The sequence below is a fragment of the Xiphias gladius genome, chromosome 8 (assembly GCF_016859285.1).
Source record: "Xiphias gladius isolate SHS-SW01 ecotype Sanya breed wild chromosome 8, ASM1685928v1, whole genome shotgun sequence".
In the NCBI taxonomy this organism is placed as follows: domain Eukaryota; kingdom Metazoa; phylum Chordata; class Actinopteri; order Istiophoriformes; family Xiphiidae; genus Xiphias; species Xiphias gladius.
Genome location: NC_053407.1, coordinates 7983152 through 8009356, shown reverse-complemented (window position 1 = coordinate 8009356; position 26205 = coordinate 7983152). Strand labels below are relative to the sequence as shown.

General features: G+C 38.1%; 1 protein-coding gene across 2 annotated transcripts in view; it reads left to right on the top strand.

The window, feature by feature from the left end:
- The window catches only part of gnao1a (guanine nucleotide binding protein (G protein), alpha activating activity polypeptide O, a), a 100064-nt gene that overhangs the window by 6467 nt on the left and 67392 nt on the right, over positions 1 to 26205 (top strand). For both annotated transcript variants that reach the window (XM_040133998.1, XM_040133997.1), the window contains exon 3: positions 16130 to 16271. In XM_040133998.1, the coding sequence (XP_039989932.1) occupies positions 16130 to 16271 (142 nt within the window). The remainder of the gene's footprint in view (positions 1 to 16129; positions 16272 to 26205) is intronic.

The window sequence follows — 26205 nt, the reverse complement described above, 5'->3', positions numbered from 1 at the left end:
GTTAGACAGTTCTAAAAGGTTTTGTCCCACTCAAATCTAAAATCAATAGACTGTTGTTTCTTGCATTTTGCTTTGCTTCTTGGATACTGAAAGGTGGTAGCTTTAGGTTGTGGTTAATGACAATTGTATTAGTTTCTAAAGTATTTTCCATTGAACATTTGCTAGAAATTTTGAGTCAGTTATTTTGTGTGCCTCTTACCCTCAATGATTAGCAGGTAAAGTTAATGGATGGATGGGTGGATTTACTAGAAATGTCTATTTCATCGCTGCAATGTGTGCTATTATTCTAGCATTTGAGCAAAGAAATATCAGACCCATTCTGTCAGTCAGTCAGTGCTTGAGTGTATAATACACAATACTTCTCATTTTCTTTCCTCATCTCAGGCTTTCTCTTACAACGTATGTGTGTGTTTGTGCCTTGTTGACATGATCAGAGGCGACCGGCCGAAGGGAGAACAAACGCTGCCCGCCCATCCCTCATGGCTGCACTGCTTCCCACAGGCTGTTCCCACCATGTGTGTGTGTGTGTGGTTTCTCTAGAACAGGAGATAATTAGGTTTAAGCCTCAGAAGAGGCGAATAAAAGGAGGAAGGGGAGGAAGATGGGGGAAAAAAGGTGGTGGTGTTTTGTGCAGAAAGGCAGAGGGAGAGGGTATGAGGGGAGTTATATAGGGAGGGAGGCAGAGATGGAGTTTTAATGAAGGAAAATAAATGCCCAGTGCATAGAAAGAAAGAAAGAGGAAAAGAAAGAGGGGAGCAGTTCACAAGTGGAGATAGAAAGGACTGAAATTACTAGAGAATATAGCAAGTTTGATAAAGAAGTGGAAGTAAGGATGAAAAGAGAGGAGTAATGAATAATATTGGGGAGGGATAAGGAGAGAGATGAGAATTCTCAGTGAGAAGAGAAAAAAGGGAGGGGTGTTACAGGGACACCCAGCAGATGCAACCAGGGAGAAAAATTCAATTTTTTTTCAAACGAGGGTAAAGTGATATGGGAGTGTGGAAAGAAACGGGAGAGGAGAGAAGAAGGTGAAGATATGAGGAAGGAGGATGAGTGTAAATGAGGTTGGGGAGGTAGGCGGAGGGAAGCGAAGCCATTTTTTTTGAAGGAGAGAGAGGAGATTGGAAAAAAAACACACATCTCACTTATTTAGAGAGTTAGAGAGAGTGAGAGGAGAGAGATGGGGACAGAGGGACACAGTGTGCTGTGCAAGGGGGGCGCTCTCCTGGACTCTGTCCTCTTTGATAATTATTAGCCTCTCTTTTCTGGGAATGTTCAGCAAAAAAAAAAAAGGGGCGGGGGGGCAACAGGAGGGTGAGGTAGGGGGGACTCATGTTGGCACCAACTCAAATCCTGCATGAAGAGACAGTCTGTAACTGGTCTTCTGAAACAGTCCGTCAGCAAGATAGTCACCCTTCATTGATTAAATATAGCCCTGGGCATGCTCATCACTGGAATGATTTGATTGGCTGCCTCACTGAGCTGTGAAATAACAGCAAGGCATCATGATAGCTGTGTTTCTGAGTTTACATGTGCCCGTTAGCACATCCAAGCAGTCTTCAATGATAGCATATGTATTTAGTGTTTGAATCTGGTAAATAGGAAGCTGGATGACGTTAAATTTAATCTTTTGTAACAAAACTTTACCTAGGTATACACAGCTTTTAGACAGTTTCTCTAAAGTATTTCTGGTGAAAATTATACTACTAACATCAAAACCATGCAAACGTTTGTTTGAGGTATAAAAGTTTATTAGGGCCATTTAAAGATCGTGACACAAATGCAACATTTAGAGATATTGTAGATTTGTGAAGCAGCTGTTTTTTGACAGAGAACACACCAACAAGAACAATTTAAAAGTTAAGAAGTCTGTTGTGACACATTTTTAATAATACATTCTAGACTGTGTTGAGTATAACTAACCTTCTAGGCACTACCATTGACCAGAACCACACCTGTAAGACAAATAATGAGTTGATGATCCCTAATTTTAAAGCACCTGTTTTTGTTGAGTTGCTTCCAACCATTAGTCATCCAGGCCTCACCATCATTTGGATTGATGAGCTCTACCAGACTAAACCCACAGAAAATGCTTCATCTTTTCTACATTTCTGCATATATTTTAATACTGAAACACCGAAGTTTCCTTTGGCCTCTTGCACATCCAAATATCCCATCATCTGGCTGACTAACAAAATTCAAAGAAATAACGTTACCTGAGGACTGTTTATCAGATACTACACCAAAGGAGAGCACCCACATCAATTAACAATTACAAAGAGGTATGGCAAAGAAACTCAAAGTTTGTTCACATGTACTCCCTATGTTTGTGTTTATTAAAAAGACATTGGCCTGACCTCTCCAGACAATTAGCCAACAAGATAGGCCTGTTTGGTAAAGAGACCAAACACAGAAGAATCAGTTAGCTGTTTAGTCCAATGGCAAGATTGTAACTTGTCAAACACACACACCTGAGAACTCTAATCAGTGCACAGACTCCCTTTACATACTCTACTTCTTGAGCATGTGATTGCTTCCAGACATCCAGCCAGCCCTCTTGAGGTGCCCTCTGTTAACTGTGATCTGTATGCATTTACCTGTCCAGTGGTGGAAAAAGTATTCAGAACCTTTACTTAAGTAAAAGTAGCAATACCCCAATGTAAAAATAGATGTACTTAAAATATAGAAGTAAAAGTACCCATTATGCAGGCTCTATCTGTGTTACATAATTATATAGTATAGAATTGGATCAGTACTTTGGATGCATTAACATACTGTATAAGAGGCATTTTAATTATGCAATTGGCTCCAGTACAGCTGATTGTACCCATTCAATATGCCGCACTGTTGGGTGGTTTAAATTACTAAATAACATGTAATTGTTTTTTTTTTTAATCTTTCTCTGAAAAGTAGTAGAGTATGAAATGAAAATACTGAAGTGAGGTACAAGTATCTTGGAATTGTACTTTAGTCCAGTATTTGAGTAAATGTACTTAGTTACTTTCCACCACTGTACCTGTCACCTGTTTGAATGCCACAGTTTACGTAACTGACGTGACTCAAGACAACAAATGTAGTCAACTATATTCTGTGTCTCTATGTGTTACAGCAACTTGATTTTTACAATTTATACAATTTATGCATGATGTGAAAATTTGAACAAATCTATTGAAATAGATTCATCTGCCAGCCATTGAGTTCAACTATAATAAAATGCATAACATTTATACATGAGTCTAAAGTTGTTGGATGCCTTTTGCAGGAGCTTTCTGAAAAAAATTTTCAGTGTGGGACCCATTTGGTGATTAGTATCAGATCAGCTGATAGTCATGACATTTAAATTGATGATCTGTATTGGTCCTAAAACTCCTCTCCCCTTAAATAATTAAGGCTCTGGAGACAGAAACCCTCATGCAGTCACAATTCTGCACATTTACAGTTTTTTCCACATTCTTAGGTGTGGAGCGCTGCGTTTGAGCCAGTCAATAATCCTACAGAATGTGTCATGTCAGAACACGTTAGCAGTTTAGTCACTGATGATAACCGTTACTTTGATATAATGCAAATCTTTCTGTCTCCCTCCACATTCATGTCTTTCCTTGTTCTCCTTTTCAGTTACTTTTTTATTATATCAAAGGCTGTTTTTCCTTTAAGCCATCTCTTTCTTTCTTTCTCTCTTTCTTGGTCTGCACAGTTGTATGAGACCAGGTCAATATGATTGTGTGTGTGGTCCGCGCGCTAATCGGGGGTTCTTATAAAAAACAAAGGTCTTTTGTGAGAGGAAATTGTGTGTGTGTGTGTTTGTGCATGTGTATGTACACTTATACACAACTGAGAGTGTGTTTTTTCTGTCTGTGCTTTTGTCTGTGTGCATATGTTGATGTGGTTGTGTGAGTGAGTGTTTTTTTTTGTGTTAGGCCTATTTGGCAGATTTCATGTCGGTTCAGCAAACTGCAAGACAATGGAGTCTTGTTACAGTGACTGCGCTCAGCTGATATAAAGTCAGCTGATGGGGACAGTGGCTGGGTTTGTAGCTGGAAGTGTGTGTGTTCGAATGCATGTTTGTATTTTTGTGTTTGTATCACACCTAAGTGTGGACAGAAAAGTGGACAATCAATACAGCAGCTCTATAATAATTACTACTTTTGTCCTTTTTTTGGGACACTTTAGTTTTTTGACTTAGAGAGGTGTTGGTTTAATTTTATGATAAGAATTTTTGCAGCTACGTTTTTGATAGTGTATTGGACTGCATTATATTGGAAAGTGTTTGTATCGTCTTTCCTTTCCATATACAGTATCTAAATAATGTGCTTCAGATTACATCACACCGGTGTTTTTATTTTGTGGTCACTCTGTAAATCTAGAAAATTCTGTTTTATAGCATTGATAAGATTTTTGAATTCCATTTTGGTATTTGTTCAATACAAGAAGTGGATGGATAGATCAATATCTTTATCTTCATTTATTACTAACAAAAATTGGCTGTTTCATTGAATATATAGAAGACAATAGGACATGATAGAATAGTCCGCTAGATGACCTCTACAGGGCTGTCTCCAGCAGCCCTAGGGATTCTGTGAGGTAGCACAGATGCACTTTGAGCTAAATGTTAATGCTAACATGGCAATATTCGTACAATAACGGTTCTAACATGTTGATATTTAGCAGACCTGAAGGTTTTACCATGTTCACCATCTTAGTTTTGTGTGTTAGCATGCTACCATTTGCTAATTATGACTAAATACAGAGTACAGCAGAGGTTGCATGATGATGGTACAGGATTAAAAATTGAGGAATCACTAAAATGACATTCATAAATGTCAATTTAAAATTTTATGTCAGTCCATCCAATAGTTGTTGAGACATTTTACTCAAAACCACAAATGTCAGCCTTGTGGAGGCGCTAGATGAAAAGTCACGGGATCACCAAAGTCATTAGAATTTCTTTTCTAGGAAAATTTGTCCTTTGCGTGATGTTAGAAGAAAAGTCATTTGGATTCATTCAATACGCACTACAGATATCTGTACAACATATCATGGCAATCCAATAGTTGTTGAGATTTTTCAGTCTTAACCAAAGTGGTGGAAAAATTTGAACAAATAAAAACATTAATTGAGTTTGAATAGATGATTACAGATTGAATAATACATTTTTTTCCTCACTTTCAAACTGTTGTTCAAAACTTCAAATTAAAATCCTTAGTGACCACTAATAAGACATATAGTGTCCTGGTTGAAATTATTTGCACCCTGAATTTTAACTATAGAATTTATAATCTCTTCAAAAATAAATGCAAATTAACCACTTTTGTATAACCGAAATGTTTCAATAAAATGTCAAAGGTTACTGAACAAAAAAAAAAAAAAAAAAAACTTGCATAATAGTGAAATAATACAACCACAAAATGTACCCCAGACACAATTATTGGCACTCTTTACTAATATTTGGTTGTAGAACCATTGGCAACAATGACAGCCTCTGAACGTTTCTTGTAGCCATCTAGAAGCTTCTTATACCTGACAGCTGGTAGTTTCTGCCACTCTTCCATTGGTATGCATTCAAGCTCTTTTATGCTTGAAGGAGTCCTTCAGTCTCTCCAAAGGTTTTCAATGAGATTTAGGTCAGGACTCATTGCTGGCCAGTTTAAACCAGTCCATCTTTTCCTTTACAATCATTCTTTTGAACTGCTGGATGTGTGCTTTGGGTTGTTGTCCTGCTGAAAGACCCGAGACCTTCACTTCAAACCAAGTTTACTGATGTTGGGTAACACGTTTCACTCTAAAATGCCTTGGTATTCTACTGATTTCATCATTCCTTAGATACAGCCAATGCCTCCAGTACCAGAGGTAGCAAAGCAGCCCCACAGCATGATATAACCTCCACCTCCACTGTAGTTAGGGTGGTTTCTTCCGAATGGGCCTTCATTTTGATGCTTATAAACAAACAGATGCACTGCATTCCCAAAGAGCTGTACTTTGGTTTCATCTGTCCATAGAACATTATCCCAGAAAGACTTTGGCCTATCTATGACATTTTTTGGAAACATTAGTTCTGCCTTTTTGTGCCTTTCTTTCAATAGTGGTGTCCTCCTTGGCCTTTGTCCACGGAGCCCTACTTGGTTTAGTGTGCGCTGTATGGTACGGGCTGAAACCACCATTCCAAATTGCTCTAGGTCAGACCGAAGCTCTTTAAATGTTGTGCTTGGTATTTTTTCCACAATCCGCATCAACTTTCTCAGTCTTCTCTCACTGAGTTTCTTCTTAGCGCCGCGTTCTGGAAGCGTCTTAACAGTTTTTTGATTGTGAAACTTCCTTGATACTGTTGAAACAGGGATTTCAAGATCTCTGGCAATTGCCCTATAGCCTCTGGAATTGTTCTGTATTTTTCTGATGTTCTCAGACAGCTCTCTTGTCCATACCATTGTGAAAAAGTATCTGGAAACAATCAGCCCCTTTTAATGCAGTAAAACCATCATTCATTGGTTAATTCTGGTCATGTGAAAACTGAAAATTAAGCACAGGTGCGTCTTATTCGTTTTTTTTATGTTGTTTGAGGAACCAATTTAAATTCATCAAAAGGGTGCCAATAATTGTGTCAAGCGTACATTGTTTATTTCACTATATGAAAGCAATTTTTTTGTTGTTGTATAGTAATTTTGGACATTTGATTAAATATTCTTGTGTGTTTGGCTTGGCCTTAGCCAGGCCAGAGCCATCTATCTGGCTACTGTAATTTAGAAAGGCCCCATTCCCCTTTGTTTCTGTCGGATGACTGGGCTTTCCTTAGTTGCCATTTGGATCCCTAAAAGTAATTAATTAATATTGACACAGGGGAAGACAGGAAAGCTGAATAATTACATTTCAACCTTGTATCTGGGACGACCTGATTAAACCTGTGGCCTTACATCTCTCTGTCTCTCTCTCTCTGTCTGTCTGTCTTATTCCTTCCAACAACCTACATCCATCAATCTACTAGTGACTCAAATTGCCTGCAACAGAGCACACATTGCCTTATTGAGGCCTTTAATATTGATGTTATCAGCTGCCCCTCGAAAAAAACACTTCTCATAATTGTACTGACAACTGGAAATGGAGAACAACAGTCACTGTTTCTTTTCTATCACTTTATGCATGTAATGCTAAAATCTCCTCTTAATTGTTTTTATTTGTTTTTATTACTGATACTTGTTTATGGTTGTTGAGTTTTCTGAATATCATAAATTACATATTATCTTTTAAGTCGTCCGCCAACAAAGACTGCATAATATAGCTGGGGCCAAGATTTTAGACCTAACAAAGTCTGTTAGATGTGGCGAATATGAAACACTAAGTGATCTAGATTAAATTGCAGGTTGCAAAAACGCCACAAAAAGCTAAACAGTACACTGTGCAGCAGGCGAAGCAGATAAATTGACCAAATCCCCAGACAACTGATAAAAGAAACCACCCCACTGCGCTTATTGGTAGCTGGCTGGAGGAAAAACAATGATGTTCATTGTTGACTTTTCTTTATTTTTAAATCATTATTTTGACATCATGGAATTCTGAGTGGTTTCTCCTAAACTTTTATGTCCATATATAATTGGGATCTTTTACAGATTAGCAGTTAAAGATGCTTAAATTCAATCTTAAATGTACAGCCCACAGTTAAAACATAGTGCTGTGATTTGATGAGGAAGTGAGCTCATATTGCAGTTAAAAAATGGTTTTAATAAATTGGCCACATATGGCCTTGAATTCCAGAAGCTGTATCAGTACGGTCAGTAAGCAAAAATACTAGGCAGATGTTTACATATTATTCACTCATGATCACCAAATAGTGATTTTTGTGATGGGAGCATCTGCAAAGGGCCTGAACATTTAACAAGCCTTTGTCTGCGTATTCAGAAGTACAGTGTGGAGACTAATGCAACTGTTGGGTTTGCTAGCCAACAAGACAGATTGTGGCTGTATTTGTCATCAAAATATACATCAAAAAGTCCCAAAAATTGAAACTGAATTACAAGACTTAAGTGCAAAGTTTGGGTGTGACCCTTTACTCAGTTGTTGTTAACTGTTAATTAGGCAACGGTTATTACACTGCACTCTCTGCAACTGTCACACTAAGCTTTGCCAGGTGAGCACCTGTGTGCATGTGTGTGTGCTAATTCATTTGTGTTTCCCTGTGGAAATCAGCCACTGGGGAGGGGAAAAGGGTGTGTTGTGAATCAACACTTTGTTTTTTTAATTAATAGTTAATTTCTAATTGGAAAAGGAAAGGAAGCAGGAGGAGAGGAGTAAAAAAAAAAAAAAGAAGAAATAATTAGGAATGAGGAGTGAGAGGCGATGGAAGAGAACATGAAAGTGATTGGGACAGACTGACAGAGAACAAGTTTGATGTCTTAGGTAAAAAACTTTACAGAGGGGACAGGACACAGGAATAATAGGGGATGAAAGAGGACCTGGCAGAGGAGAGAGGCAGATAGAGATAACATGTGACAGTGAAACAGAGAGATAATGCCAGACAGATTTAATGAGGTCTTCCTAGATGTAATACTGAACTGTAATTATCTGCTCCCCTGTCTGCCAGGGTTTTTACGCATGTGTGTGCAGCTCCTAACATCTTTGCTGAACTAGAGTGAAGCAGACGATGTCCCTTGGTACGAGAGCTCTCCATCAGTGCATGACCAAACCTGGAGCCAGCACGACTCCTCTCCAGTGGGGGATACATTGTTAGCATGAAAAACTGGCTGTTAGTAGAAGGGGCACAATAGCCAAAGACATTAACCTTTTCTCCCTTGGAGGATTTTGTTCCTTATTTGTGGCTGAATATGCAAATAATTACAAAAGTGTTTTTTCTCAATAGATGGTTATTAAACATTTAAGTGCTTAACATATTTTCATTGATCCAATGTTATACAACACAATGAGCAGGATTTCATCAGTTACTTTATCAGCATATGTTCTTTTCATGTATCAACTTTATTATAGTGTCCTTATCGCTCCTCACAGATTTCATGTTTTTGACTGCTGCAATTTTTAGTCTCTTCAGTGAAGCACAAGCTTCATTGGACATGTAAGTCATATGCTTACTGTACGTTATTATGTATTTGCAAAGTCTGTTTTCATTGAACTTTGACGAATTTAGCTTTTATTGACTGACCAATTTTTCCACCTCAGCTATTTCAGGTTGTTTTTGAATTTTCAGCATTTCCACCCTTTTTTAATGTACAAATTGAAAATGTGCATAAAAACAGGTGTTTGGAAATGCGTTTGATGACATTTTAGTCAAAACCACACAGGTCAACCCTATGGTGGCACCAGAGGAATAGCCAGGGGATCACCAAAATCAATAAGATTCATTCTCTGAACACCATCAATATCCACACTAAATTTCATGGTAATCCATCCAATAATTGCAATATATTTCAAAAGCTGGTAGACTGACTGACTGAATGACCATCCATAGAGCCTGTTAGAGATAAACCCCAGTTAGCTCTGGAAACCAACTGAAGAAGGCATAGCTAGAAATTTTTTATACCCCAAATCACTCATCCTTGCTGGTTGGTTCTCCACCTTCTTTTAAAAAAATTAACTTCACTTCATCAGGAAATAATGGTGTCATGCTTTCCATATTTGGTTACATCCTCCATATCCACCTGGAAATAATGGTGTCAGTCTCTTTGAACAATCCCCAACTTTCCCGGCCTGCCTGGGTAAGTCTGGGTACGTCCTGACACCAATATCTCCAAGGTGTCTTAGGCCACATTTTTTTTTAAATTTTAATATTTCCAAACTGTGTATTACAGCAATCATTTTCTAATTCAGATTAATCACAATACTTCTATAACTCACTGTAAGCCCAATGATTGAGTCTGATTATCATTAAAATCAATGTTAAAAGTTAAAATCAATGTCCAATACATTGTGGTCTATACTGTAACACACAGAGTATATTCTTAATATACCTTGGCACACAGAGTATATTTCTTTCGATTTTATTACTACAAGCCATGCCACTGTCATGACTTAAAAATTGGTCATTTATGTTTTTAAGAAGAATAGATATAGATCCGAGGGCTGGAGGTGTGTGTTCAAGTATGTTTGCACAGGATGCTGCTGCTTGACATCAAGGTGTGATGGCAAGTGAGTAAAACCAGATGACAGCGCAGCTGATGCTTGTGTGTGTGTGTGTGTGTGTGTGTGTGTGTCTCTGTGTGTCAGCCGGGGGGGCTGTATTACTGACACTTTCAGTTATTTATAACTTGTTTTTTCTGATTATCTCCCTCTTCTTTCATAGCCATTATCACCCATCGCATTGTTATCCCTTCACTCTTTGCACTTGCTCTAACACTCTCCTAAACATTCGCAGACGCACACATAGGCTGTGTTAATAACTCTATCCAGCAGTGCTGAAAGGAGTTGGTCAGTGTGCACTTTATCACGACCAAGAGGTCTGTCGACAAAGACCATGAAGTAAGTAGATCCACAGCCGCGCGTGTGTGTGTGTGTGTCTGGGGGGGGGGATCACAAACAGTGGTAACTACCAACAATGCAAAACAGAGATAATTACACAGTGAAGTGTGTAGGCTTTGTGTTTGTGTGGGTTCACATGAGTAGGTGTGAGGATAAAAATACGAGTGTGGGGGATAATGGGAGTCAGAAAGGATAGAGGCCAGCATGTTGTGTCTGATACAGTGTGTGTTGTTTGTGTGTGCGTGTGTGTGTGTGTGTGTCTCTGTGTTGGTTTAAATCTTACAAAGCAGAGAAGTCATACATTGACCACAAGGTTCACTCTTGTGAACCTGTTGTTGTTGACCCTTTTTTTTTATCTGCAGTTTGTGTTTATGGTAGTCTGAAAAACTGAAAAACTTCTGTACTGCTATGTATTGTAATTCACTTAATATGAATATTCTTTAACTTTACCTTTAGATTAGGTAAAATGTAAATGCCACATCTTCAAGCATTTATCTGTCAGTCAGTCTGTTGACAGGAGCCACAAAGTCACCTTTAAACATATGTTGCTAGTTCCGCATTCAACTGGAACTGAAGACACTTGATATCAGGGTTTTGTTGTAGATAGATCTTTATTGTAAAGGTCACTTTGTGATAGAAAACCAGATCAAAGAACTGAAGCTATACTTGATGAATCACCTTTGTCATAGAGTGTGACAAACTGTGACATCACATATATTTTCCTGAGGGGAGGTTTTCAAGGTCAGTTTGATTCACACCAGGGCCCGCAGGAACTGGTACTGAAGAGTGGTTGTCATTACTTAATTGCCTTTAAGCTGGCAAATTGGCGTGGCTGCTTTAGCTCGCAGGCTGATACAAGTATCTGCTAAGTTGGACATCATTTTCCTCCACAGTGCACCCTTAAAGGTAGTTGCAATGCTGAACAAACAAGCCACTTACCATACTAGGGATAAAACAATATCATTGACCAATAAAATAATGAATACTGCTCATCTGTGTGTGATTAGCGCTTAACCATCTTTGTTAATTACTTGAAAAGAAACCCAAAGCACAGGTATGTCAAAATTCATATTACATACTAATCATAAGCAGGTCCTGAAACAATGGTCAGGTACCTGCATTAACCTTGAAACAGATTTTTCTTGCTGTAATCATTCCTCTTGTTCATAATGGCCATTAAGAGATCCCTTTCTAAAGTGCTTTCCATGTAAGTGATGGAGGATAAAATCAGAGGTGTATATCTTCCAAAGAGTTTGTGTTTTCCCAGACAGTGTTTCCCTATTGAGCTGTAGTGGAGGGATAGTAACACTGAAAGGGAATTTTGCACAAAACAGAGAAATTTTCAAGACACTCATTTTATTTGTATAATTCAAACTGCTGAAGCCTCATACAAGCTTAAGATAAACTTTGGTACGTGTTCTTGAGGACTGTCCCCCATCATGTACATTGAAACTGCTTTAGAAGGAATGTCTTAAAGGCCAGTACGAACAGGAGGAATGGTGAGAGCAAGCAAAATCTGTATACGGGTTCACATGCGTGCCTGACTGTTATTTTAAGACAGACTCAAAAAGTTGTGAGTATCCTTTAAATTTTAAGACAGACGTTTTGCTTTCTATTTGGGAAGTTTAATTGGCAGTGACAATCCAAAGTCGCAGTTTTACTTATGTCCCATGTCAAACATATTTCATATATCATTTCCTTGTCAAAACGTTTTCTCCAGGCATCTTCTAGTGACATGCAGCTGAATCAAGTGCCTCTTAGATTAGGAGCAGCAAACTTCAAAGAGAAAAGACTGGCGCACACCCAATAACATCAAGTCAGTCAAGCCAATAAGACCCCCAAACACACTTGTTGCATCACTATTGATTAATAATGTTCAACACACATTAGAAGTGGCACGAACAACTGAGGCTCTAGCTTGAATTAACTACTACAATTAAATGGCCAATTAAGGAACTGCATCCAAATGTACTTCTCTTCGTACTCAGTTAGATTATTTTCACACAACCAACAAAAATTAAATGAAATTTAAACTTGTCAAAATGGTATTTGTTATTTAAAATGTAGTGATTATCAAATTTAATAGGGCATGACAGTGGAGCACCACAAACAATGATCATTCAAATTGATTATTGATTGCTTGCTGATGTTTGTCATTACGCTGAACACCTGCTATTTGGTCTCCAAAATGGCAGCCATACAATGATATCATTGAACAATATATTGCGGTTAAATTGCCCATATGTGTGTTTCTCTGTCCATCTGTCTGGCTCAGTGTGAAAGTAAACTATGTTTCAGGTTCAGGTCACTGTGCAGATTGTTCCAAAGCTACGGGAAATTGCACACATACACACTGACAAATACACACACATAATGCTCTCCCTTTGCTGACGGAAGGGCTTGGAGATTGGGTAATGAGAAAAGGTTTTCATGCATGAGAGCCCACGTCAGCAGACCAGCCATCCGAACACACACACACACACACACACACACACACACACACACACACACACACACACACACACACACAAACACACGTAAAACAAGTCTGCCATACACCTTTAATAACACTTGCTACAACACTAATCTGAAATCTTTACTCGATCGAATTTCTTTTCTTTTGCTACCAAATTCTCTCTTTTTTAGGACTATTCTTTCTTTCTTGCCCTGTCACTCTATCTTCCCATCTCTCCCCAGGTTAATAGGGTTAATAGTATTAACTTTCTAGGGAGACAGTTGTGATTCTGACGTGTTTGTCCATCAGCCTTCCCACAATGATTTCTACTTTAAATAATAGTATGAGGAAGAGTTACAATTCCACTCCAGGTTTGAAAAATATGTCCTAAAATGCATTTTGGAGATATTTTTCATTGCATATTGTTTCTCTTTATAATACAACATACTTATTTTAAAATTGCACACAGACGTTATTGTCATTATGCTAGAGAGCAGGTTGATGTATATCCTCTCATTTTAGAAAGATGGACTGCTAATGTATTTGGATCCCAGATTTCAAAGGTGCCTGGTTCTGTTTTTTAGGTTAGCGTTTCATGTTACTGTGAAACACGCATCACCCTCTCTCTTGGCATCTTCAACTCAACACACTGTTTCTGCAGAGACTGAAGCATCCAGTTCTTTTAATTGGATGCTTTTCGTTGTTTCACCTCTGTGGTGCAAGGAAAAATGGGAGGATGAATTTCAAGAAAAAAGTGTCTGTTTGGCAAGTCATTAAGACTGCGTGAGAGAAGAGAGTGAAGACTAAAAGTCAGGGTAGCACATGTGATGCAGTATACATCCATCCACATTCATCCATTTAACCATCCTAGTTCCAGTGTATAGATCTGGGCTTTGGTCCTGTCAGTGAAAGTCACAAATGTAAACAGAAGCTTGGTGTATAGTATTAATATAGTACTGGCAGGCTGCCTAATTAATCTGGATCACTACAGTGCCTGGGACCATGCTGTGCTGGAGACCACAAACATATACTCCCTCACCTAACATAAACATGTTCACACACACACATAAACTTGCATAAAGATGTATCATGGCACATGTTTGTCAGATGTCAAGACACACAGTCAGAGAGACTGAGCTCAGATGCATACTAATTACACTGCCTGGAGCTGCTGAGGTGTTTTGGAGACAGAGAACAGCGGTGTGTGTTAGCGAGTGTGTTTGCTTGTGCATGTGTGAGAGGAAGAGACACCAATTAAAATGTCTGAGATGAAATCCCACTGAACTATTTGCGAATTTCACGTTGTTGCTTTGCAATTTCACCAATAATATATGTAAGATAATAAAGATACTGGATGTTAATTATCTGTTTGGTGTTCCCTCTATGGTCTGCTATTTTTGGTTTCACAGTCAGTTTCCTTTAAAGACATTTTTTTAAAAAAATGGATTTTCAATTCATCATCAAGAAGCACATAATCTTCTGTAGAAACGGTGAATTGCTGTTTTTTACACTGTTTTTGTGCAGATTAACCAAAAGAGATACATCGTGTTCATTAGTGAGTTTTAGAGATGGTGGTGGGCAGATTATTGTTATCTTTGGAAAGAGTCAGGTTGGCTGTTTTCCCCATGTTTCTAGTCTTTGTGCTAAGCTAAGCTAACTGCCTGCTGACTCAAGCTACATATTTGCTCTACAGACTTTACAGTGGTATTGATAATATCATCTTCTCACGGCAAGAAAGCAAATAATAGTCTTTCCCAAAATGTCGAAGTATTCCTTTAATTTACGTAGGCAGTAGGATAGGCAGTAGGATAGGATGTCCCACATCCTATCCTTTCAGCAGTATTTCTCAAATATTTCATGAATGTCACCGGTTAAGTCGCCATGCTTCTGATCTGCGTCGTTAAAAATTGTTATTTTTAACTTTTCAATGGACAGTAAATTTGGATAGTTACTCTTGGGCTCAGGAGTACTGCACATGTGGGTTTGCTACAATGGCTCATTTGTTCTTCAGTTCTTTCAGTTATTAGTTTAATTTTGGTCAGATTTCAGGGGCAACCTCTGTGGATAAGCCCTCTGTGGTCTTGGAATGAGCATTTTGCTTCTTCTGAGTTTCACTTGTATCCTAAACTTCTCTTGAAATTTAAATTTTTTGGAAAGACTTTGTATTTGTGACACTTTGGATTAATCTGTTAAAAAGTAAGGCACAGTGTCAAAATATGGTACTTTTTTGTACCATAAAAAAGTTAGACTGAAGAGCTTTGACTCATTTTAGCATCAAGTCAGGAAGCTTGCTTGTTTCAAGATCTATACGATTGATTGGCTGTCTAGCTTACATGTAATAGGCAGGTAAATATCTAATATCTATGGTGTATCAGGAGGGCTCAGGAGGGCAGAGTCACAATTATAGGCATTTATACCAGGGGATAGTGATAGATACAGGGCTAGATAAATGTTCTATAAGTGTGATAGAATTTGTATAGTTGTTAGACGTTGTGTTTCAATAAGGAGCTGGGTTCGATCCTTATTCCTCTCTATACAGAGGGCTTGTTCACCTTGATTCATTTATGTGTGGGATTGTTGTCTATCTGAATTTCACAATGATGCCCCAACCTGTATCTGTCTGTCTGTATCAGGCAGTTTTTGTCTGGTTGTTTTTGGCTGCCCATCTCTCTTTAATTTCTCTCTGTTAGAGTTTGTTGAATTTGTCAATCTATACAGTTTGTCTGCCTTCTAATGTTCTTTGAGTCTGTCTGTCGGTATGTCCTTGCGTTAGTTGCAGTGAAAGATAGCATGACATTTAAAACAGCAGGACAGGCTGCTGCTTGCACTGTGTGCCTAAATGTCAGCTTAGTCTACTGATTATGGACCCTCAACTCCCTCCCCATCCTGCTCTCTTTCTTTTATTTTTTTTTTTATTGTAACCCTCCTTCAACCACCTGTGTTTCTGTCTAACCTCCCAACTCCGTTCCTCCAAAACCTTCTTTATTTGCCTTATCCTTCTAATATATCCGAGGAGCACATCAGCACATTTTGTACCTCTACCCACCTTATTTTCAGGTTAGCTCACTTTGCTATACACACTTTTCTTTTTACTGATATGTGTAAGTCTTTATAAGTAGTATGTAATGGGTTATTACAGTATTACTCTGTATGTGTACAAAAGCAAAGCCCAAAGTACTTGACTTGTTGACTAATGTGTGTGCATTTTTGTGTGTTTAGGATCATCCATGAGGACGGTTTCTCTGGTGACGACGTAAAGCAGTACAAGCCTGTTGTTTACAGCAACACCATCCAATCTCTGGCGGCCATTGTCCGTGCCATGGATACACTCGGCCTTGAGTATGGAGACAAAGATCGCAAGGTCGGAACTCGTTGACCACACACTTTCCAAACACATCCAACACACACATAAAGTGGAATCACATACACATACAATGACATATACAGTACAGTAAACTTAATTTTCCAAATACTATCACCAAATTTATAGTGTACAATGACATACAGTCACACTCAAATGTTGCAAAGAATCAAGACCATCACAGATGGAAATGTCTCAAGATTGTTTAAATTCTCAAGTCCAAAACTGTGAACTGAATAAGGCTGATTGAAAATGTCAGTCAAGATGAACCATTGAGCTAATGCTTCAAATGCTCAGCTCCCAGTCCTGATTGCAGCAAGTAGCCACTGGATGGAGGCCAAGGGAACTGATGGAGTTCAGGGAGAGGGCATTGTGTGCTTTACACAGAGTTACTGTCTTTCAACCAAAGCACCAGGAGTCCAGCTCTTGTGTTGGCCCTGATAAAGTATCTCTGAGCAAGACACCGATCTCTTTCAGCTTCAGGTCCTTGCTCCGACCTCTCTTCATGGACATCAGAAGAATATAACAGGATGTTGATCGGGTCACTATAATTGAAGTGAATCGGTCATGGTGAATACAGCAGAAGACTGTAGTTAACATGCACATTAGCTTGTCCCTGTGTGACTATGTGCATGGTAGATGTCTACAATAACCATTCAGAGTACTGTAGGTGGAAGGAGTTGTTAATGTTACAGCTCTGTATAGTTGGTGTTACAGTACTTTGTTGTGGAGAGCTGAAGGATGGTGTTAAATCCTCACAACATTAGCATTTTCCACCCACGCTAATAAAGAAATACAGAATTTTTTTTATTCATCAGATCTTACAGTGAAATAGTTATGCTTATCACAAGTAGTATTAATTTTCTACAAAACCAATCTAGTAATTTGCTATTAGATTTGAATTAATTATCTACCAATAGACCTTCAGGTGCAGCAGTGTAGCAATGTGGAAGACAGACGCCGTGCAGTCACCAGGACATAGAGTCAAAGGCAGTATATGATTCAAGGTCTATGATAGATTTGTGTTGTTGGATCCCCACTTGAGTGGTTTTGACCGGTTAACATGTATATTCCGCAGTGTGGTCAGGTGACATCTCAGCTCATCAGTGTTTATTTGTTTAGTCATCCTTAACTGGTTCTTACCATAATTTTTCAGGCAGAAACAACGATTCACAGCAGTAACAGCAGCATATTAATCATTTTCAGATGCTTTATAGAGGATTTTGTTGGAACATAAGTTTGGATGGTGAAAAAATGTAGTGATGGTTTATTTTTAGTTTTTTGAAGACATGAAACAGAATTTGAAAACACATTTTTTCAGTCACTGAATTTAACCTGAGACAACAGCCATAAAAATTGGGCTTGGAAAAACGTAATCCAATGTAATATCAAGTAATACTTTTTACTGTTGATAGAAGTTGCAGAAGAGATGAAGATATTACTTTGAAAATATTACTTTATCAAATGCTTTGAGGTCATATTTTAAAGGTCTTTATGATTTATACAATATTTTTCCTCTTGTTAGGCTTTAACATGATCAGCTACTTTGACTTTGACTCTGTAATTGATTGTCATCTCTTCATCAGCCTTGGTCCTCTTTTTTTTTTAATTAAACTGTCTACATCAGCACTGATTTGGGGGTTAATGGGAATGGCTGCCAATTAACCAAACTAATCATGCTCGTGCCAGAATTCCTTGATGCTTATCTAAGTTAGTTGTGCTTGTAAATCCTCTAAATCCTGATGCACACAAATTCAATTTTTAATACGCTAACTGCGGATTATGAGTCTAATCCACAGAAGAGCATCAGTTCTATCTCAACACAGAAAAATGCAAAGAGGATAATTAGATATGTAAGGGTCATGAAGACACATGGTTGCATTACATCAATCTCTTATGGCCTGTGCATCAGTTTTAGAACCTGAAGTGCTCATAAATCAGGCCACTTGAGTTGTCGAGATGGTATATGTTTTTACCCAGTTTTCAATATGAAGTGTGAAGGGCGGTTCAAATAGATTGCCTCCCATACTGTATATAGAATGCAATTTTGCAGCACACATTAATAGATTTGCCTGAAAGATTGATTTTGAAATCTGCAATAGTACATTCAGATACAATCGTGTACAGTAAATGACTTCTCTAATCAAATGTATGCTTTAATTCAGATACATGCTCATATATTAGCATGTAAATGCAATGCTGTTGGGACACGTTTTGGATGGTAGAGTTTACCACCCACACAAGACAACCCCCTCCCTTTGAGAAATACTGGTATTATACAGCATAGGATGTGTGTAACACCCTTTTATTTTATGTATAGCAGCATACTGTATAAGTCTTTGAAATCTTCTGCAACCCATTCTGCATATCAAGTAACCTCACGTGGTTACGTGACAGAGTAAACGCTGAGAGTGACAGTTGACAATGATCTGTGGCTGTTGATGGTGATGATGAAGATTATATTGGCATAATGATGATGATGATGATGATGTGATGATCACAGTATTGAAGTTGAATATTTCAGTGAATGTAGTGTTGACTTGATCACCTGTAGATGACTCTGTTTGATCCAAATTCACCTTGCTAGCAGTCACAGGTTTGTCTTGGGCAGCCAATTTCTTTAATATTGTAGAAAAAGAAGCTCAAAATTTCTATATTTTTGTCTTGCTCCCTGTCTCTCTGTCACAAACATACCCACACCCACACTAACAGACACGTGTCATTGGCTTTAACCTTATCCAAAGGCACACTATATTTTTAATCACATAGAAAGCTATTGATAGTGTGAGTAGGGGGTTGAAATAACAGAACACCTATTGATTAGGATATGATATCTCTCTCTCTCTGTGTGTGTGTGTGTGTGTGTGTGTGTGTGTGTGTGTGTGTGTGTGTGTGTGTGTGTGTGTGTGTGTGTGTGTGTGTGTGTGCATGTTTGTGTGCATGTTTGTGTATTTAATTTATCTTGGTATTGCATTTCTAGTCAGAGGTGAAAGGAAGAGCCCAAGGCATGAGAGATTATTGTTGATATATAGAATCATTTAGGAAAAAATGCACTGTGTGTGTATTGGTGAGGTTGTTCAAGTGATGTGTCTGAGGTTATGTGCCTTGAGAAAACTTCTACCTTGTCCCCTCCCCCCTCCTCCTCCATGCATGTATCTTTCTGCTCTGATGGAGAGAATGAGCTGCATAAAAAGCTGATGGGACCCATACTGAGATGCAACGGTGGATCTAACTGTAAAAAGGACATAGGATTAAATTACTGAGAATGGTCACAGTGCTAAAGAGATGGAAGTAAAGTGAGAAAAAAATGAATGTGCATTGTTTCACACATTTGGGCTACATTTTTTATTTATTATTATTATTATTATTATTTTTATTATTTTTTTTTTTTATTACACTGGAACATGGTTGGATGCTGGACGAAAATGTATACATGTACTGTCAATAGTTGACTTTAAATTTGAGCAAAATCAAAAGAAAACCTGTTCCCACTCCAGGGTGCACTGTCAGATTAATTAGAGGTGTTGAGTTTCGCAATAGTTGCAAATAAACAACTTGTTGGTTCCTCTCATGAGCATTTTTTCTTGGCCCTTACCCTGACAAGCTAGCTAACAGGGGAAAAAATACTGACAGATTCTACATTCAGGGTTTGTTTGCATCTTCACACTACAGTATAGAGTTGTGAAGTGGGAGGGACCACTGGTTTCCAGAAGCGTTTTTCCGCATGCTGTACTCCCATTTCTTTTTTTTTTCTGTAAGTGATATCCTTAATGTTACTCAACACAGAATAACAGGACTCCCAGTTAATGTAACAGCCCTATAGGTTTATTTTATGGCCACCAGTTTTAATTATTTCTACTTTGTGTCTGAGGAATCATGTTTTTTATGACATTTTTGCATGGCAGATGGGTCTACGTACTACCATATCCATGAACCTTGGCTGCCTTTGCTATGGAGAAGAAACCAGTCAGAGGCGAGGAACTTTAGGAATTCAAAATGCTTGGTTGATGCAGTTGTTCACAAAACATGGTACCATAGCTGCTGAGTTCTATCAAAAGTGACTCAGAATTTAAAAATGAATTGGTAGATTAAGTGGATTAAGTTTTCAATTTTCTTCACATTGTAATCTTTAGCTCTCCCCCGCCATTAGCAGCTCTGGTGACAAAGTTTTAAGATCTATGATTGGATGTTTCTTGAAATATCTCCTCCCCATTTGCAACTCTGTAACCATTATTTAAAAGTAAAAAATTATTTAAAAAAAAATACCGTGGCAACTGAGCACTTGATAAATCTTGTGATTGAGCTAATATCCACAGAATACTAAAATACTGTAAATTAGTATAGTAAAGCCGGAATGATACTGGATTTTTGAGGAAGATACTAATATCATAATTTGGGAGTTCACAAAATCAGATAATCATATTTGCAGATAAAAATTAATCTGAGTATGGATCGCTTAGATTTTTTTTAGTGACCAAGATACATGCTGAGTGGGACATTTTACTATTAAAAATCAACTTGTCAGTATTTTCTAGTGGACAGACTATGTAATGGTCTAAATTACCTCAGATTTAGTCTTGTATTTCTCTATTGCCAATTCTTGTTACTTATAGGCCAAAACATGCACTAATACCGATACATCTGCAATAAGATGGTCCTTTATAGTACTGTATAGTATCCATATATACTGCAAATGTAATGTTTTCTCACGGGTGATCACAACTCAAAACTGATATAGAGAATACATACAGTATATAAGCAGTATATAGTATAAACAGTATATGTAGTTACTTTCTTAAACTTTGCTTTTTGTTTTCATTTTTAAATAATTTTTACTTATTCCTGTTAATTAGAGAAAATATTGTGCTACATTGAAGATATTGTTAAACCCTTGAAATGTCATCACCTAGACAAAAACCTAATGACTGTCCCACAAAAGAGGTATATCTGGGGGACTTTATACCTGCCAATACAATTGAGATAATGGCAGTGTTAAAAGAGGCGGAACCATTTTTTAATATCACACATTTGACAATATTTCCATATTCTGATATTTAATTCTGTTTTTTCGGTCAACAGTTGGTTGGTGGGTACAGTTAATAGTATTCTGATGAGTCACTTAACAAAATGAAAAACTGAACTGTGTAGTGTAATAACTAGTAACTGCTGAAAACAAATGTTACAAGACTAAGCATAAAGGTGAAGGATGACAGAAAGGTGTCAGGGAAAATTAAAAGAAAGTGCTGGAGAAGAGAGACATATTGTAGTTGATATTAAAAGCCAAAAAGAATAGGTGGGAAAGAGGAAGAAAGCTGATTACTTAAGAGAGAATGTGACAGTGGACAAGAAGAGAAACAGACACCAGCCTGAGCTGTGTTTAAACTACACTCTACCTTTGACTTCCCCTCAAAGTAACCAAAGGACTTTGAGCGTCCTACTCATGCCAATAAAAGATGAGAGGAGTATAGCTCCAAAATGAGACACCTATTCATACATTTAAAAAATTATTGATCTTTTGCTACTGTGGATAGTGCTGATGTTAAATGTGAAATATGTGTTAAAATTTGTATTATACAGTATATTCTTTAAGTTAACCCTCCATCTTTTTTCACTCCCCTTCCTCCCATTTTGCCTGCATCCTCTCTTTAGCTCTCTCCCTCACCCTTTCTTTTTCTTTTTTAATATAGTCAACTCCTTCTGTCCTACCCTTTTTTCCTTTGCACGCTTTCACCTCATCTCCTGATAACACCGCCTATCTGTTTCCCCTGGCCTTGGCTAGTTGCTGTGGCAACCCAGTGTTTTGACTTCGTCTCAACACATTCCGCAAGCCCATGTCCAAGGGCAGTGTGACACATCACTTACACACACACATAACACACACACACTCTCACAATGATAGAGTGCTTGAAATAGACTGCATGTTGTCACTGTTGTATGAATCTTAAAGTAGTTTTCACTCAGCTTTCAAAGAAGGAGAAGTTCCTACCAGAGGGATTTCGAATATTTGTTAAAATCTCCACAGTTATTTTGGCCCTAGTAAAAACTAAATTCAGATTTTGAGTGACTTTCGGTAATAATTGATCATTGAGTAAATCCTTCCCCCGAACAGCAACTATGTAATAGCTTAACATCCAAGTTAGGTGCAGGAGGAGTGATATACTCACATACTGTATAATGAGTTTGGATTGTGGTTTCTTTTTGAACCCTCTCCAAAACCAAAATTACATGAGCAAATGTGTAGGGAATGGATTAAACAGTAAATTCATCTGCTATAACATAGTCTACGAACAATAGCATGTCTGGCTAACTAGATTGCTAGCTACAGCAGTAACGTAACCCAGCATTACTTCCAAGGTTAGGAGCATTTCATGCTAAATTATTTTGTGGGGTTACAGGTTATGGTTAAAAAAAAAAACACATTCACGACTAGCATATCCACTGTGCCCCAATGTGGGAGCTGGTCTTGAATGCTGCTATGTCAGAGTTTAGGCCAACATTAGCAGTTCTGTCCTGTTCTATTGGATTTAGGTAAATTTAAATACCAGCAACCCCAGGTAAACTCGTAATTCGAGATAATGTTATGCCCACCAAAAAATGTAACCCTTTCCTTAACATTGAAAGTGCAACATACTGGACGAAAATATGAACAACAGAGCATACACAGATCAGTCACATCATTAAAATCAGTTACCGGTTTTAATGTTGTGACTGATCCATGTCTACTGGTGATAAGCTAATACTGGCCCACCTGTATGTCAGTGTGCCTTAATTTGAGTAAATTGTCGAGGCACAGCTGAGCTTTCTTTCACCTCTACTGTACTGGTTGCACAGAAGTGCAGTTTAATCTTTTGTACTCTGACTCCTCTGACTAGCATCATTGGATTGTAAGAATGAGCCTAGAGCAATATCTAGCTTTTATTTTATTTTTTACTTTTTGTGTGTGTGCCAGCTTGTGCATTACTGATGCACTGGCTTAAGGCCTCATTTTCTATACAGTAATTGCTTCGATGCATTCTCACAATTCACCAGCCTAAATTATGTGTGCGCATGTATTCGCACCCTTATTTGTTCAAAGTTGGTAGACCTGGTAGTAGAAATAAATGAAGTCCGTGGTGGACAAACACACACAGATACTGCACATACAGTACAAGGTGGAGATGGTGATCAACCGAGTTCAAGATATTAATTTACATTTAGTTTCAGCTTTAAAAAAAAAAAAGTTTCTCTACAAAGGAATTCCTGTCATTTTGTAATATCCGCTTTTACATTGCTATCTTTCTAAATAACAGCAGCAACGGACAACTTTAGACAGCAATCGAGTTGGACTGATCCATACCTCTCTTCTCATCATTACAGTTGTGATTGTGGGAACTAATACACAATTGTAAGATACAATAGAATGACTGATAAAGAGAAGGATATTGCTGACACAGCTGCAGAAAAGCACTTTGTGTCTCAAAGGACTTTTGAAGGAAGAGAGGGGAAGCAGAGAGGAGGGAGATGGAATGAACAGAAGGGTGAGATGAAGGGATAGACGGAGCAGATGAGAGAGAGAAAATGGGAGAGAGGGGGAGCTGGCAAACAGGTTGCTGCTTCTTATTGTGGAAACCAGCTAGTTATCCTCATGGGTTAGTCTGTGTGTGCGTGTCTGTGTGTGTGAGTTGTAAGGTGGGAGTATATGAACACTGCCCCTCTGATGATAATGTTCTTTCTGCCTTAAGTATGACAGGTCCACTGTATAGTTGTGTCCCATACTTGAGCTTTCATATGAGCGTTCTAGAACCATTTTCTTTTGTGTAAAATTTTGCAAAGAAATACTTCTCGCCAAATATTGCTGTCTAACCAGATGAATTGGACACTATAGAGCAACAAAGTCCCTTCTGGGTTCATGAAAAAGTCTTTTTAGATTGTAACGACTGAATTTAGAGTTTAGAGAATAAGCCTGTTGATAATCTATATATTTTTTTTTTCAGATCCCATGAAAAGAAACCAACAATAAGTAGACTTTACTAACAAGTTTTGTCTGTGTATCCCAAGCCTGATATATATCTCATTCCTCCACGTTATAGATCTTCACTGTTGTCTAAAAACGATGAAAAACGCATAACTGAGCCACACTGTTGCACTAGGTGACTTGTTCCTTCATTACTATGAACACAAATAGTGTAGTTTATTTTGACCCAATCCCACATTCACCTTTCTGCTGTAAAAATGCTCACTAGACCATCAAATGTGAATTATTCTGCAGCTGAAACTAGTCCCCAACAAATGCACCATTTACTCCTGTTTGATTGATGTTTGCTGAAAACTACATTGCCCAGCTGTTTTGGGAAATTATTTGGCTGTTCTTAAAAAATAAAAGTATGGGGCGCCCCTGGAGTTTAGGGGTTTGGGCTTTTCATGGGATTTGTTGACCATATCAAAAAAATATAGAATGTATCCAGTCTTATCCTTTAGATAACGTAAAATAAGTTTTATTGTATATCTATAGATTCAGCAGTTGGAGTACATTAATTGGATTTTGAAACGATTTTGCATCAATTTGGTAACTACTGTATAGTGCTTTTTACAACCTTGATTTCATGGCTCTGGCTTGTGTTTGCTGATAAGACTCACGGGTACTGATATATTTCATGCCATTTAACATACAAAAGTGATTAAAAAAAGTTACCTCTCAGCAACAATCTTAATATAGTGTTGTTAAATTGGTGAATTATCTGGGAGGCTAGTGTGTCGTGTAGTTGTTACAGTGCTTAAAATAACAATAAATAATAACATAACTGCAGAACTAGTTGCTCCTCCTAATCTACTGCTCTGTTGCGGACTGACCCAAAAAATGTGTTGCACCTGCTTTTTGTACACTAATACACAATTTGAAAAATGCTTATTATTTGAAAAAGGGAAACTTATTTTCCATTATACTAACTTGAACTTTTAAAAGTTGAAAAAAACAGGGCAGGGATCATCCCCAGCTGTGTATGGATCAGCTATGTATATATGAAAAGGTTAAAGATAGACATTGATGATGCTGCATGTGACTTCTGGTCTCAGCACAGCTTCGTCATCATAGCAGAGCATGACTGTGCTACACTACACCAGGCCTTAATGTGTGTGTCCACAGTGTCAGTGTGCATTTGTAGTTGTGTGTGTGTGTGTGTGTGTGTGTGTGCGTGCGTGCGTGCATGCGTGTGTGCGTGCGTGCGTGCGTGCGTGCGTGTGTGTGTGCCCAAGCCTGTGATACACACGTATGTAGTTATCGATCAGTGTATGTGAAGCTTTGAATCGGCTTACGCATGTGTGTGTGTGTGTGTGTGTGTGTGTGTGTGTGTGTGTGTGTGTGTGTGTGCATTTTATGGACAGAGCCTCTGCTACACAGACACTCAATTTCAGATGTTTGAAGTTTTTTTGTGTTGTGTTGTTGAGAGAGAGAGAGTGTGTGTTTGAAGCGTACATCAGACTACCACCTTCCTGCAGTTCTGAGCTCCCTTTGATTTTTCCTACACCCCTGTCTTCTCCCTCCCATCCTCCTCTTTTATTATTTTCAGCACCCTCCCTTTGTCTCTCCCTTCCTCTTATCGTCTCTTTTCAACCCCCCCCCTTTTCCTGTTCTCATTTTCTTTCTTCTCTGCCTGTCTCTCTTCCTCCTGTCCTTCCTCATATCATCATTACACCTTTTTCCTCTCCTGTCCCTCCTCTTCTTCTCAATCACCTTCCTCTCTCCTCTTTCTTATTACTTTTATCTGGCTTATAATTTTCCTTACCTCTCTTTAACTTCTCTTATTTAAACCTGTCACAGCAGTTTTCTCTCCGTCTCCCAATATTCTTACGTTCATTGATCCATTCTCTTCATCGAGTCAAACCCAAAAGATCAATTTATAAGCTTTTTATGAGGCACCTTATTGGCTAGTTCAATCAATTCATCAAGACATTCAAT